The sequence below is a fragment of the Argiope bruennichi genome, chromosome X1 (assembly GCF_947563725.1).
Source record: "Argiope bruennichi chromosome X1, qqArgBrue1.1, whole genome shotgun sequence".
Classification (NCBI taxonomy): domain Eukaryota; kingdom Metazoa; phylum Arthropoda; class Arachnida; order Araneae; family Araneidae; genus Argiope; species Argiope bruennichi.
Window position 1 is genome coordinate 77,318,513 of NC_079162.1, and position 17,321 is coordinate 77,335,833.

Genomic DNA, 17,321 nt, shown 5'->3' on the forward strand with positions numbered 1-17,321 from the left:
CTCCCATCCCCGTAATTGCGGCCATAATGGAAAAGGATGAAATCTTTGAATAAATTTAAAAGTGAACGGATCGGTTATTCGATTTACAATATCATTGTAATCATTCGAAACCGCCTATCACTGAATCGGAATTATTCACAAGAAAGTGATTGTAAGTATAAGTTGTTCTTAATAGGTTACTTGACTTTCAGTGACTTGGTATAAGAATAAATTTTAATTGCCAGTGAAAGGACCAACCATTGGTGTTCTGCGTAGGCGCCATCTATTGACAGACAATAGAGCTAAAGTGAATTCTTTAAAGAAATGATATTTTTGTTATTTCAATTTTTTTTTAGAAAATACTTAAATAAATAAATGGTTTTGAATAGAATTAAAATTAAAAATTAGTCTTAAATATATAAATTAAGTCAATCTTACTTTACTTAAATAAATTAATTAAATGTTAATTACAATTAATAAATTTTAATATTAATAATAATTAATAATTTTTGATTAAGAGAGTGATTGAAAAGCAGTTATTTGAAATCAATATTTAAAAATAACAATAGCAAAAGTATTTGTTATTCAAAAATTCGTGCATTAGGCATCTCTATCTGTAACCAGCTCTTGTCTCTAGGGCCTTTTAAACAATGAGGATTCGAGGCCCATTTGATCATATCATATAGGTAAATTAATAGTTTATCAATCTTTAGATATTTATAGTTTTCAAATGTTATGGAGAATAAATTCTTTTGTTGTCGTATAGCATACAAGCATACATACAATGTACAAGCATAGATGATGAAAGAATTGAGCACTAACAAGTGTATTTTTACTTACTTTAGGTATTAGGGAGTAGTGCATCAAGAAACATGTTCCAATTTATAATTTGTTGAAAAAATATTTTATACAATTATTATTGAATTATTAATATTGGAAGTGATTGTTATAGAATTCCATAGTTTTTTTTATTTTTTAGCTGCATTTGAAACGCTTTCCAGCAAATATATACATTAATTTCTTTATTTTTAATTTCAATCTGGCAACTAGAATTTTAACGAAAACGAAAATTCTATTCCAATACTCTCTACGAGTGGACCCACACAATATTAAAATAATTTGTTTGTTGTAGCTGTGTGAATTTATTTTGCTCTGATATTTGCTACTATTTAGTTTGTATCATATCAAGATGAACCACAAATATTTTTTCGATCTAATTTTGTTTTACATACTTCTATGTAGATTTGATTTTAGTGCCGGTTTAAAAGGTGCAGTGTCATTAGATTCTTGGACATTTGATAAAGTGAGTTATTTTCTTTCACTTGGAATTTTTGATACGTGTTATGATTACGTGGATTAAACTTTTCGCACAGTAAAACTGTATTTTCTCTCATCGTGATAAATTTTATTCGAATATGCCGGTTCCTAGTTGTACATCTATTCTTTGATTCACATTAAATATTCAAGCATTTTTTTTTTTGTTTGAATAAATAACGCACCCTTTGATTTAAAAATTTTTTAAACTTTTTCGATTTCATTCTTAGTGTTAAATTTACTGCAAATTAAATAAAGAGCATTTTTATGTTATTTTATTCTTATCATAAACATTGCTTTGATTACTTGAATTGATTTTCATGTTCAGTTTTAATAATCGAATATGGCCATTTAATTTTTTTTATGGAACATGTTACTTATGGAATAGTTTAAGCAAAGGTAATTACATATGTTAAATTTTCTTTTAAATGGTGGAAAGCAATTAATATCTAAACTTTTGTATTACTGATACTGTATGCCGCTCATATAAAAGTTTCTTTCTTCCCTTTTTTCGTGTACTTTAAGTCAGTTTTTTTTCTTGTATTAACTATAGTAGTTTAAAAAAGTAATTGTAGTAATATAATTTATCAAATGATCCAATTTTCTAGTAACTATCAAGAAAGTAATAAAATGCAAAAGTAGTATTGAAAGGTCTATTTGATATTTTCAGAAATTGAAAATTGAAGCAATATATTCTGTTTTTGGTACTCGAATTATATACTTCCTTGACTGATTTTCCTTGAAGTGGTTTTATCAATAAATAAAATTAGTCCATCACAATTCTATGCATGTACCAATTTTATTTTGTCTTTTGATGCTTTTTCCTGTATTTAAAATAGATTTATCTTTTAAAAATTCAAATCATGTGCACATTTTTATTATATCTGGATGATTGTGATTTTCAGGTTCCTCACAAGCTTTCAAAATAAGATTTTTTTATGGTTTTTAATTTAACTTCCATTTAAGTAATTTTTAAGTAACAAATATGATGATGAACCGAAATAATATTTCATTGCACAACATCTTCAAGAGATTTGCTTGTACCAAAGAAAATTTTAATTTATAAACAATTTTATGTGAAATCATAGAAAAAAAATTACAGAACTTAACACAATCTAAATACTCTAGTACGAAGTTTGGTTTAGACTTTTAATTTGTGATTTAATCAGCCAACTGCAAAACAGATTGGACAGAATTGCTCTATAACCATATTAAAAAAAAATTAAAGAACTAAAATAGTGATAAAATTTTTAAATGAAACAAAGTGTTTGTATATATGTTCTAAATCAAATGAAAGATCAAAACTAACTAATGTGAAAATGTAAAAAAAAAAAACTAGAGTTGCAAACATAGAGGTAAGCTATGAAACACTCCTTTGAAGGGATCGCCTATCATGGGTGTTATATCTCAGGGTCAAATTAAACCCTCTATAAGCCCCTAGGCAGTTGAAGTTTCACTTCCCTATTCCTTTTCAAATTTTATCGATTTTAATTATTTATAAAATTATTATTGTGTTGATATTTTTTATTAATTTTTTTAATATCTAAATGAGCAGTTGGTACTTAAGTAAGACATCATGATTAAATGAAATAACATAATTTCTATTTACCTTTGAAAGGGTTGTCATTTAGGAAAAAGTAATTTAAATGATTTTTTTTAAAAAAAAGTAAAAAAATTAAAGTAATTTTTTAATGTATTTTAAATACTCAAATACAAAGTTTGGGGTTGATTTGTGAGTTATTTAACATAATGTAAAAGTACAATTGAACTACATTTATCTGCAAGCAAATTTAAAAATTAAGTATTTTATTATAGACAAGTTTAAAAAAAAATTCCTAAAAATAATAAGACAATTCAATTTTAATACTTCATTTAAATATTTTTAAGTACTTGACTTAAATATATTTAAGTACTTAGGGCTTAAAATTAATTATACTGAAAGTACTTTAAAAAAAACAAAAAAACTTGGGTACCTGAAATAGCTGTCTTTTTGATATTCCAGCTTTGCCAAGTCCTGTTGCAGTTAACCTATTCTCACAACTATTTTAGAATATTTCATAGCTATATACCATTTTCTCTCAAGGCTGTGGGTATCTGTTAGAATTCATATTGTTAAAACCATGTTTAATAAAGTGCCAACTGAATAAAGTTTTTAAAATTTACTTATTTTGATGCCTTCCATACTAATGCAAAATAATATGTCTATAATGTAGTTCAGCATTTTTAATTTTAGATAATATCCTAAAGATATTGTAATGTTGTTAAGTTTTTGTACTAATAAAGTTGTGAATTATTTAAAAAAAAATATTTTTGATAGTAATTTTTTAAAAATATAATTGAATGATTTGACAAAACAATTGAAAGATTTGTAGAATGTTATCATGTAATACGAAGCTTCATGAAGCTTTAATATATTTCATATCTATATAATATATTAAAATGTATGCAAAGTATTTTTTTCCAAGTAATATTAGAAATTTGATTGAAAGTCACTGTTTTGCTTTTTATTTATTTATTTTTTTTTGTATTACAAATATGGGTTTGTAATAATTTTGGTTAAAATGGAAGTATTATTCTTTAAAGCTTTTGAAATGAAATATTTGAATGTTTTGTATATTAATGCAAATTGGTTGTATAATATGAAATTTTTTTTTTCTAAATTTTGCTTCTATTTGTGTTTAAATTTCATTATTTGTTTGTATATATTTGAAAGGGCCGTCTGTAATTGTTTTTCTGATGACTATACCATATATTTTTGTGTATAAGCAGAGAATTTTTTTCTTAAGATAAGCTATGTAGGTCAGCTTGTATATGGATCCACTAATTTTGCAAAAAATATAGGTACATTTTTTGTTAGTTACACTCAAGGGATAAATCACTAAATGTTAGCAAATATGGAATTTTTCTTACTACAATTTATATTTCTTAAGTTTGATTTTAAATTAACTTAATTATTTTATGTGAAAATGGGTTCTTTTATTTTCAAAATTGTTTATTATTGCTGGTTTGTTGTATTGAATGGAAGATTTATGAAGAAATGCCAAACAGCCAGATTTTAGACTTTTTTGCTAGCCAGCTTGTTAGACTTTTTTGCAAATGTGATCACCTTTGGTTTGAAATATGCTGTATAAAAATTTCTCTTCGTGCTCATCTTTAAAAAAAAAAAAATAATAATAAAATGGCACAGGAAATAAGACTACAACAGATTGTGTACAAGACATCAAATGAATGGGGGGGGGGGGAATTGTGCTAACTGTAAATTGAGTTATACAGTTAAACTATTGTTGTTAGCTGTTTTACTTTGTAGTGACTTGATTGGAAAATATTCCATCCATTTGGCAGTATTTTTACTGTTACAGTAACAGGTTTGAAAACCACAGGATTTTTTTAAAAATTTTAATTTCTCCTCGAATGCTGTTTTAAGTTCTGGATAAGTTTTTAAAGAAAAAATGCATTCTGGACTTGTACACAAATTGACCTATGTTAGGAATATACTGTATTTGTTTTGCTTTAAAAATTTGTTCTTTTTGTTCATAGTTTATTTTTCTTGACTAAAGATTTTTTTTATAGATGATATCAAAGTTCAAAGCATCTCTTGTAAAATTTGACATAACTTATCCATATGGTGAAAAGGAAGACGAGTATGGGAAAGTGGCTGAATCTGCCAGATTTTCTCCTGATCTCATGATAGCTGAAATTGGTGTTCAAGGTTTGTTAATTTCTTATAATGATTTTCTAATAATTGTAAGCTTTGTTACAGTTATTAAACAAGAGGTTTTTTGAGTAATTGATATAAAGTTTGATTATTTTAAAAATAATAGATGGGCAAAGTCTGTTAAAATTACAAGAGTGTACTTTTGTTTTATTTATAAGTTGCTGCATTTGGCGTCCAGACAGTTTGCCAGTAGAAATGCTCACTAAAATGTTTAATTAATATTTTATATAACTTATTCTCATAATAGGTTTTTCAGTGAAATATTTTTAAGCTTCAAATTTTGATAGTCTTATTATTTACTTATACTACTATGTAGGCCTTTAGTCGTTCTGTTCATTGTAATTCTCGTCTCTTTCTAATTTTCTATAATGCCCGTAAAATTCAGTTTTAAATTAAAGTGGAAATAACAAAACTACAACTAATACAAAGACGTATTTTAGTGAATCCAAGCATATCTTTAAAAAAAAAATGAGATTTGAAAGCTGAGTCCTTCGGCATTGAAGTCATATGTGCACGACAGAAAAAATTTCAAAATTTATAAGGCTCTTTATAGGGGAAGTTTAATTATAACCACAGTGTAGGTCTCAGAAAGTGCTAATGCTTGGAAAATTCATTATTTCATTTGGCACAATGAAGAATAATATCATCAAAACCTGAATCTTTTTCATGTATTTGCAATGAATCCTTCGAAACTTTCTCATCCCTTCAGTGGGTGATAAAAATCATATTTGTTGTAAAATCTTTTGCCTTTTCATTGAAGCTCTTTAATGAGTGTTTTCTCTTATGCTTAGGTATAGCTTAGTCAAATCTGTCTCTTGCACTATAAGGCCATGTCAAATAAACATTCAAAATTAGTTTAGAATTATCTTTTCTGAATAAAATTCCTATAGTATACTATATTCCTACAAAATATCTGGAGGATTGCTTTATGCATTTTATGATTTCTTAGTAAATTACTAGTGTTATTGTCTATATTTTCAGTACAAATCTGTTAAGTGTTCAAAATATTATAATTTCAACTGAAGAAAAAAAATTAGGGATTGTTTTATAGATTAAAAAAAAAATTCTATCCTCATTTGTTGTAGAAAAGGAGACTTGGTGCTCATTTTCCATATTGGTTAATCACTTAAAGGCGTCTTATTACTTATAATTTAAGCATTGTTATGACTGTATACCGTGCTTGAAACTAATAAATTAACTTTTTATTTTATCTATAATAATATTTAACACCTTCTAAATTATCTTTAAATTAATTTTTATGGAAATTTATAGTCTTTCATATGATATAGGATTATTTAACAAGACAAAATGCTACATTGATCTAATTATGTTTAACAGATTATGGAGAAAAAGAAAATTCAGATATTGCTGAGCGTTTTGCTGTGTCAAAGGATGCATTTCCAGTTCTCAAACTTTTTGTACAGGGTAAAGATGAACCTATTACCTTCACAGGTGATTTTAAAGCAGATAAAATAAAAAATTTTATCAAGGAACATTCATGTAAGCTTTTATTTACTTAATCTTTTTGTCATTATCTATTTGTATTTATTTTTGAAAATAAGACGAAATTGAATCGATTGTGATTATACATTTTACCATATTTAAGCTGAGTGAAACAAAAAAATTTAAGCTAGTACTTAAAATTTAAAAAAAAAAAAAAAAAAATCCTGGAAAGTACGGTTATGTGGGAAAAAAAGTTGCCACCCTATTTTATTCTGCTATCAATCATTGTATATGCAAACTAAAAGAACCACTTTAAAACTAGTAATGTATACTAAAAGATTATGTGCCTAAAATACCCATAGGGGATTTTCTACATATTTAAAATTGTACAAACTTTGAACTTTTGATGTCACAAATATGGGAAAATTACCCAATTTTGTTTAATTATGCCATAATTAAATCTGCAGATATTTGATATTTTTTGTTAAGGGCTGTTTCTATATTTAGTTGTGTAAGATTTAGATATTCTGTGGACAATGATAATAGTATATCTTTTATTTTATTTTTGTGACATTTTAAAAATATTTATAAAGTTACAATTTGCATGCTAAAATCAGCTGTTGCTTCATGCATAATAAAATATTTACAGTGAAAAATTCTGGGCGATATTTGATTCTTTTCCACAAAGAAATATTCAAGGTCATAAAAGTTTTATTTAAATTGCATCTGAGTCGGAATTGGTATTATGCTGAACGCATCAAAATGGAAAATTTTGTTCTATGAGGGAAAGAAATAAAATTCAATATTTTTTTGTTTTTTAAAAAAGATTCATTTTAGTGTTGAAATTTATATCTTATTGATAAAGAGAAAATATTGATTTCTATTCTTTATTCCCGCAGTTCTTTATTTGTATATACTATTTCTGTCATCATTTCTTACTACTTGTTGAAATGATACATTACTTTATTTTACGGGTGTGTGAAAAAAGTAGTGCATTTCATTTATTGATAAATGTAAATCATTTTTCTTCCTTGCTTTACCAGCAACTTAGTGTTCTATATAAATTCTTTCTGATTACAGAAGTCTTCTTTGTATGAAGACACATATATAGGATATATGTTTGTTATAGATGTGAAATATAAATTGCAGAACATCATTATAAACGTTCATTCATTCAATTTACATATCTTTAATTTTCATTATTATTCATCACATATTTTTCTGCTTCTATTGTAAATAGAAATTTGAAAGTAGATATAATTATAGGGATAATTATATATAGTTACACGAATATTTATATGTAATTATTATATAATTATTCTAAAAGATGGCTTTAAGAAGTATCCAGTCTAATAATCGAAACTTCACATTAGATCTTTTTCTTTTTTCATTAAACACAACAAACAAATTCAAATAAATTGTCATTTATTTAACAGATATATTAAATGGAATAATAAAAAATAATTATAAATCATAATATATCTAAATGTAATTTATCAAAAATAACATAATTATATTTATTATAGATAAATGTTTAATTTTTGCATTTGTTCTTAAAAGTTTAAAATTCTTTTCAAAAGAATATAAGAACAGCACTTTAATGCATTTAAACAAAAATAATAATTATTATAAAAATATTCGATTCAAGAAATGCATGATTACTTGGCATTTGAATGTCACATAAAATACTATCAACATTTTGAAATTTGTGAATGCACCCCTAAATGCCTCATTTTAAATGCTATACAGAAAATTTAATTTAACAGAAAAACTACCTTGGGAATGAGCTGAATTTTGCAGGCTCCTATAAAATGACCTTTCCTTCGATTTATATCCAAATTTAAAATAAATTTTTGGGCTTTTATTCATATCTTAAAAAGTATTATAGTTGTTGACTTAAACTCTTTATGAAAAAATAAGATATTCTATGTGTTTTGCACACATATTTATCATTAAGAAGTAATTTTTAATGTGTGAAAAAATTTCAAATTTAGTTTTTAATTTTTTTAAAAATGGTAACACAACATTAGAAACTTAAAATTTTGTTAGCTTCTAATTTCGAAGCAAATTGACTTAAACTGATGAAATTTGGTTACTGAGTAGAACTGATGAACTGAACTGATGATGATGAGAAAGATAAATGTTGCCATTGAAAGTTTTGAAGTTTGTTATTATTGCAATATATAGAAGGCCTCTTAGAAAATGCTTAATTCAAAAATCTTTAAGTGTGCATTAATTTGTTGAAAACACCTTTTTTTTTATGATTGTATAATGAATGATGTCAGAATAAAGTTGGGTGGCTCCTTCCCCCCTCCCCCCCCAAGACTGTACATTTTCCTATATCTGCTATTTAATTACATTTCCATTGTAGTTGCAAATAATCTAGATTTTGACAACCATTCAGTTATTCTGCCTTTTATATCAAGATTTTCCTTTCTAAGGCTTCTATTATAAATTAAAGCCTATATGTTACCATTATATTGCTCTAACTGACAAAAAATACATTTAACAAAATTATCTAAATTTATTCTATTTCTTTTGTTACGAGATTAATATCCATTTATATTGAGTATAGTTCAGCAATGGATTGTAAAACCCTCCGCGTTTTTGCGCATGCGTTAGGATGGGTTTAATTCTTCAAAATAGGGGTGAAAAGAAAGATGAAAGGAGGAGATGTTTACATTTACTAGTATGTAATAGGAAAAATCCAAGGTAAAAGGGAATACCGGAAATGCACTCATCGTTCCGCGTCTCACCCCTTAATGAGATGGAGTTGTCGAAATGTGGTCGTCTCAGAATCCGTTGACGAACTATACTTTTTTTAAAGAATTCAATCTTTTTCAAAGTCATTGCAATTATTCTCAAGTATTTTTATACAATTTTTAGTAGAATGTTTTTAGATATATTAAAAGCTTTTTTTTTGGTGCTTCGTGATTCTGTGTTCATTGTCATTATTTTTATTACAATTTTTTGAGGGGGGACAGTTCAATAGCAATTTTTATATATTCTTTATTAGCACTTCCAAACATGTTTGCATTTCAAAATTTAACATTAGCAGCTCATGCTTTTAATTGATTTCATTTTCCCTTCATCCTTTAAAAAATTGCTTTCATTTTTCCTTTTAATCTTGAAGGAATCTCTTCAATTTTGCAATCACTTTGATTTTTAGTAGAACTTAGAATCACTTAAATCCAAGTTGTAGAATCACAAAAAGTCCTCTTAATTTCCTGTGTGTTTAAGTATACATATTTGGTTGTTTTGTTTATGATTTTATACAGGTTATGTGTAATTTACTTATGCCATCAGAATCAGTACTCAGTTATTTTCACATTATATATATTCATGTGTTTTGCATGTTATTATTTAATGTCTATTTGAAGAAACTAATTGATTGAAATTCATACTAAAGAAAAATCTCATCCTTTTTCGTGCACTATAAAAATAAAATAATGAACTATAGATATACAGGGTGTTCATTAATTATTGTCGAGGTTTCTGTACCTTATAATTTTCGAATAAAAAATATTACGCAAAAATCGATTACGTATTCGTAAATTACAACTCAAAGAATTTTACGTGGCAACAACGCGATCTTAGCGCATTGCAGGCGGGGTAATTATGACGTCATAAATAAAAATGGCGACCTTGCAAGAAAAAGCAATGTGTATATTGTGGTTTTTCGAAACTAAATCAGTCATAACTACTCAACGTCGCTTCAGGACCACGTACAAGAAAATCCTCCTTCGGATAATTCTATCAGACGCTGGTTAACACAATTTCAGGAAACTGGTAGCGTTCTACACCGAAAGGGAGCGGGAAGACCGATCACTTCGCAGGAAAATGTTGATCGCATCCAAGAAACGTTCACTCGCAGTCCACGAAAATCAACGAGACAAGCAGCTGTGCAGTTACATATGCCGCATACGACGATATGGAACGTTCTCCATAAGTGCAAATTGTGCAAGCTTTACACCAGAATGATAAACCGTGTCGTTTTGAGTTCGCTGAACAAATTTTGACTCGAATTAAGAATGATGAAAATTACCTTCGGAAATGGTTCTTCAGTGACGAATCCACTTTTCATGTGTCAGAATAAGTGAATAAACATAACTGTAGAATATGGAGCTCGGAGAACCCGCACGATTATCGAGAATTGGAAAGAGATAGCCCAAAGGTGAATGTTTGGTGCGCTTTATCACATACTGAAGTTACTGAACCTTTTTTCTTTGCTGAAACAACAATAAACTCCGTGACATACCTTGACATGCTGGAGATGTATGCGGTTCCTCAGATGCAGCAACATCAGCCAGATGTGATATTTCAACAGGATGGTGCACCCCCACATTGGGGCATGATTGTACGTGACTTTTTAGATGAGAACTTTTCCAACAGGTGATGTGGAAGAGGTGAACCAATCCCAGGGACTCTGAGATCTCAAGATATAACACCTCTGGACTTCTTTCTATGGGGGTTTGTCAAGAACATTGTGTACAAGACCCCTGTGCCCTCCCTTGATGAACTGAAGCGCAGAATTATTACTGCGACCCAAACTGTTACCCCACAAATGCTGGAGAACACTTGGGGAGAAATCGAATTTCGTCTCGATGTGTTACGAGCCACGAAGGGCAGTCATGTGCAAATTCATTAATCTTTTTAATATCATTAATAACATTCTTTGAATTGTAATTTACGAATACATAATCGCCTTCAGCTGAATGCCTACAAAGTGCAAATTGTGCAAGCTTTACACTTTAATATCATTAATAAAATTCTTTGAGTTGTAATTTACGAATACGTAATCGGTTTTTGTGTAATATTTTTTATTCGAAAGTTATGAGGTACGGAAGCCCCGACAATAATTAATGAACACCCTGTATTATACACTCATGTCCATAAATTAAGGAAAAGGCCACAACCGGTAAATAAAGGTTCAGAAACAAAAGAGGAGTGACTTATTCATAAAACCAATTTATTAAACAAAAGATAAACTATCTTTTTTGTTCTTTATGTGTGATACAATTAATTAAAACTACGATTTTTGCTCCCTGGGAGAATTACAAAAAATATCCCCCTTACAAAAACTTAACTTTACATGTTTAGTATGATGGTTGATACAGTATATCTCGCAGATGATGAAATACAATCCGTACAACACCTAGGTATGCTGAGTATCAAATCATCGAGCTGATCTTGGGGAAGATTACTTGACTCAGCTAGCAGTGCTCTCTGAAGTTTCAGTACACATGTTGGAGGTGATTGACAAGCTGCAACTCGTTGGCCAAGCATGTCCCACACATGCTTTATTGGATTCAATTCCATATGGATGATATCCTCAGATTGAAGGCATTCGTTTACGTTGTTTTCACGGTGAGGACGAGAATTGTTATAAATAAACACAAATTCTGCGCCCATGGCACCCCTAAACAAACGTACATGTTGTTTCAGAATGATGTCTTGGTAACTTTGGCCTGTCATGGTTCCAGTTTGAACATGCAGATCTGTTCTGGAGCCCAGTATAATTCCACCTCAAACAAGCATTCTTGCACCACCATAACGGTGTCGTTAAATGATGATCTCTTGGCGGTATCTCTTGGCGTTTCCCATGTAAAAGTTCGACCATGAATCAGACTGCAAGCTAAACCTATACTTGTCGGGAAACATCACACAAGCCCATTGTGTCCACATTGCATGTTCTCTACTCCAGGCTAACCGCTGGAGAAGTGAGTTGCTGTGAACAAAATACATCCGATAGGTCTGCGAGCATACAGACCAATATATCCCAAATGTCTGTACACGGTTTACCTTGAAACTGTTGTACTAGTTTCTGAAGATAGCTGATGAGAAGTCTGATGTCTGCACTCCGTCTGCTTCTTTTGGCAGTTACTGTCAAACACCAGTCGTCATTCGGCGTTGTAACTCAGGGGGCAACTTGCACTGTAATGTCTACTGTCATTTCCATCATATTGGATCGTTGCCAAAGTCTAGAGACGACATTTTGGGCGATTCCAAGTTCTTCGGATACTTCCGTCTGAATACGCCCACTTTCTAAACGGGCGATAATTCTACCGCGTAAAAAATCATCCACATGCGTCCCCTATGTTATAATTATTCGGTTATGATTCTGAGCGGCTTACAGAACGTTTATGAACAATTTTATTTCTTTGCCACCACATTCTTTATATACCCCTCTCTTACACTCTCGTCATCTGGTGATATCCAGTAATTTGCTTATTTTTCTTGAAAGATAATTTTACATGCGAAATTTTTATTTTAGAGTTCAATTTCCGTGTGATTCTGAATTATCCTGAGTTTATGGACTTGACTGTATATTTCAGCTATTGATTATTGTAATTGAAGTGCATGTTAGCATTCCTTGTTGTATTTTTTAAAGAAATAAATGTAATATGTCGAAGGAAAAAAATTATAGAGCAAAGAATTTAATTCAATTGAATCTCTATTTATTTATTTTTATAATTTTTTTTTTTTTTTTTTTTTCGAAATGGCAAAAGAACAATCAAGTTCAATTTTTAATAATCTTCTTTTTTCTTTTTGAAATATTCATTTAGATGTTCGCTTAGTAATGAATAAATGTTTACCTGACTTTGATGAGTTAGCCGAGAAGTTTATGGCTGCTGAGAGTCAAGAACAAAAGAAAGTTATTTTATCCGAAGCAAGAAAAAAAGCTTCTGAAGTGTCTTCAACTGAAGAAAAAAAGTCTGCAGATGTTTACATAAAAATGATGCAGAAAGTTATTGAAAGAGGAATTGGATTTATAGCAAGTGAAAAGGAAAGAGTTAAAAACATAAAAGAAGGTAAAATAACAACTGCTAAGAAAGAAGAAATGCAAGGACGCTTGAATATTTTGCAATCTTTCTCTGTAAAAGATGAACTCTAAGAATGAAGCTGCTAGAATCCACAATTTATACAATTGCTTAATCATATTTCACTTTCATAATGTTTCGATGCATTAATATAAGTGGAATATTTTTATTTTTTTAGAATGCAAGAATTTTACACTGATTTTTTATATGAGCTGAAGATATTTCTTAAATACACATTCTTTAATGATTTGTCTTCAAAATATGCTTTGAAGAATGTTTTCAGAGTACAATCAAACAATTTTCCAAACAAATCTCTCCATTCCAAATGTTAGAGTGAAATAATGTAGCTTTATTTATCATTCAATTGTGCAGTATTTTTTTTTTTTTTTTTTTTTTTTTTTTAGTGTATGGTGTCATAAATTCATAGCTATGTTTATTGTACAATATTTTTTTGGTACTTCAATTTTGTTTTTCTTTTGTCTTTCCTGGAATACATGTTCTAATAAGTATATTATTATCAGTTTCATCTGTGCAAATTAAAGCAGTTTTATACTTTTTCTAGACATTCTAAATGGCTGTTCCTTACATTTTATTTAAAGCTTAATATTTAAAAAAATATTTTGTTAACATTTAAGTTTTATATTGTAATGCAGCTCATTTGTATAGAATATGAAATAATTATGTGATGTCAAAAATCGAATTTGGGATCTATATTTAATTTGAATGAGTTATCCTTTGGATAGCTTGATCTATAAAAATTTTCATGTATCATATATTAAATTTTGAATTATTAAACTTTTACTGTTGTAATTTTTTTGTAATTCTGACTAAAAATATTTAAGTTATAGTTAGCATAAAATTCTTTTCAAAATAATATAAAACCTGAGTTAGTTTTTTTTTTAACTGCATTGCTTTAAGAAAAAAGTGTTAGTATTGTGTCCACTGAATTAAATTGCTATGCTCTGTTTTACTGATTTTTTTCTTTTCTATTTTGAATTTTTGTATAATTGCTATGCAAGATTAATACATAAAAACTGATTCATTATTTAATACAATAGTATTATGATTAACATTTGAAATTTAATTAAATATCTTCAATCCCCTGTATAGTGAATTGTTCTTCATTCAATATGGAATGAAGATCCTTTGTTCCCTTAAAATAAAAATTTCATTACTTATTTAAATCCAATTTTGTTATAGTAATAAGTGCAATAGAAGTTCTCAAAACCTGAATTTCATGAAATAATTGCAGTTCTTGTGTTATTTATGTTAAGGACACACATAAACAATGGTCAGTGATGAGCTACATATTATTTAGTTAATTTGTCATATTGATTCGCGATAAAAGTGAAAAACAATAAAAAGAAGAAAGAATGAAGAAAATGAATCAACATGTAGGAAATACACAAGCCTATGTCTGCACTGCAATTTGTCCTTGATAGCACCAAAATTCGTTTTCTGTGTATGGTTATAATTATCGCTTATAAGTTTAAAATTGGAAAGTAAAATAGCTATTTTTCTCCTTTGAATTTAGTTACTGTAGAAATTTCTGCAGTTCAGGTTTAGCCAAAGTTTTCTTCATATCTATAACCCAATTTGCTCTTTTACTTTTTTCTACCTTCTTTCTTCCTCTCACTATTTTGAGTTTTCTATTTTCTTATTTCCCCATACTTATCACATTTTTTTTAATACATATTCATTTTTTATTGTTTAGAAGTTGTTCATCAAAAAAACTGAGCTACTCAGATTAAATTTCTTAAAATTTAAGTTGAATCTAAGCTCATTTGAGCTAAGCCACCATTACACAGAAAAAAAATATTTCAAAATATATATTAATATATACCAATCTTTATCTAGACTTTTCTCAATAAAAGTCTAAATTCTTTTTGTTTCTTACCAAAAGATGTTTCATGTTTATGAAAAATACTCTAGGCTTTTAGTTTTAAGATGATAGAATAACTCAAAATGGTATGCACATTAATTTTGAAATTTACTTCACATACTTATCTCTGTTATTTGTAAACCACTAGATGGAATAGTATTTTTTAAGCATGATTATAGTCTGATAGACTATTTGTAAATTACTACATGTATGATGAAAGAATTGTTCAAAATACTCCTAAAGGCAGGCAGAGCATTGAAATTACAGCTGCTGAATTAGACATGTAGTTACTTTTGGGGGAGCAGATGCTTGCTAAGAAAAGATTTTAGATTCTAATTAAAAATTAATCAGTGTTAGCATTATTATCAATAACTTCAAGTGCTTTAAACTATATTATCACATATATTTTTTTAGTTATTTAAAAAAGTTAACTTTGCAGTTGTACCAGTGTTTTGTCTTCTAATACATTGTAAAACATATTTTAAGTATATTTTCATTGTTTTAGTTATTGAATTTATATATATATATATATGAATATTATTACAATATTTAATACATTTTTTTATGTGCATCCCATAATTCAAAGTAAATTTTTAAAAATAATTTAAAGATAGATTTATCAAGTCAAGAACATTTTATTATAAAGTGTCAGATTAGAAGTTCTTTCTTCCCCTGATCCTTTCTTTCTGAATTTGTATGTCATAAGATGATAAAAGAAAAGCTATAGTTCCTTTTCAAATATTCTTTGTATTTTATTTGAAATTTTGTATAAGTGAGTGGATTTTAAAGTGGGAATTTTGTTGTAGATATTTAGCTACACACTATTCCTTATATCATATAATTTAAATGCAATTTTTAAATAATGTTACTCTTTTTGTACTCAAAATCAGAAAACATATGGAATCTTTGTGTACATAAGCATGTTGAAAAATCTGAAATATAAAGAAAGTTATGCAGTGTGTAAAGCCAACTATATACAATTTCTTAACTTCTGCCCCAATACCAATATGTAATTGCAAATGAGAATCTTATTTCCAAAATATTTTGCATGATGAGGAATAGTTTTCTGGTTTAAATCCTGACACAAAATATGTTATCTCCATAAAAACACTAATTCAGAAGTTTAAAGTAGAAAGTTAGCCATAGGACTCCAGGAATTCTCAATATAGAAATGACTTTCATTTAATATTTTAAGTAAATAAATGAACTGAAGAACATTGGTTCTAAATAATATTTTTAATTTTATGATGAGTACAAGCTTAAAGTTATTTGATGAAATTGCTTTAAGATCCAGTTATTTTATTAATAGGTGTAATATACTGTTGCACATTTTATATATATATCATCGGTACTGATTTGATAAAATCTATTACTTTTTCTAAACTAATCTTTACTCTTTGAATTTCAGGAATTTCCTTTCTGTAAAATAATTGTTTTAAATTTTAATAAAAACACTGACTGAAAATAATTAGGTTTTAAAATTTATTTCACCAATTATTTGTAAATATCATTTGATTATATAATATAATGCAGCTGGTGGTTTTATAGAATTATACTACAATAAAATTAAAATTAAATAAGAATATTATTTTCCAGTGATAATGAAGTAAATTTAAAAAATGATTGTAGAATTTAAAAAAATGTAAACCTGTTATTGTTGTGACATTAACTATTTTTATAGTGTATAGTGAAATAAAGGATGATATAGTAAATAATATATTTACATGTAAATGAAACTTTTTAGCTGAGTTTTTGTTAGTAAAATAATATGCAAATGATTTATCTCGATATAAAAGTCATCATAATAATAGCAAGAATGTTATTTGTCGAAGATAATGTAAATTTTTTAATGCAAAGAATGATGGAGTCGCCAATCAAACGATTAGTTTAGACATAGCATTGAATACATTTTATTATGGAAGAGCCAGTTTTGATTGATGATTTTGTTGAATTTTGCATATAATTTAATTAGTGGTGTATAATGTTAGTCTTGTCTAAGGAAATAATCGTGTAATTATACAAAATGATTATTTATAAATCCGAATCAATTTGATTAAAAGAAATATTGAAATCGGAAGATTAACAATATTTATTATAATTATTAAAGTAAATCGTTTTGCTGGTCTTCAATATATATATATATATTACCTAACAACGGATGAGATAA

The 17,321-nt window shown here is 27.8% G+C and overlaps 1 protein-coding gene across 1 annotated transcript; it reads left to right on the top strand.

Moving 5' to 3' along the window:
* Positions 1 to 1,036: 1,036 nt before the first annotated feature.
* LOC129959059 (endoplasmic reticulum resident protein 29-like) lies at positions 1,037 to 16,501 on the top strand. The gene is made up of 4 exons (XM_056071854.1): positions 1,037 to 1,282; positions 4,864 to 5,002; positions 6,347 to 6,508; positions 13,018 to 16,501. Exons 1-4 carry the CDS (start codon positions 1,169 to 1,171, stop codon positions 13,344 to 13,346), a joined length of 744 nt encoding a protein of 247 aa, XP_055927829.1. The 5' UTR covers positions 1,037 to 1,168; the 3' UTR covers positions 13,347 to 16,501.
* Positions 16,502 to 17,321: the final 820 nt, after the last annotated feature.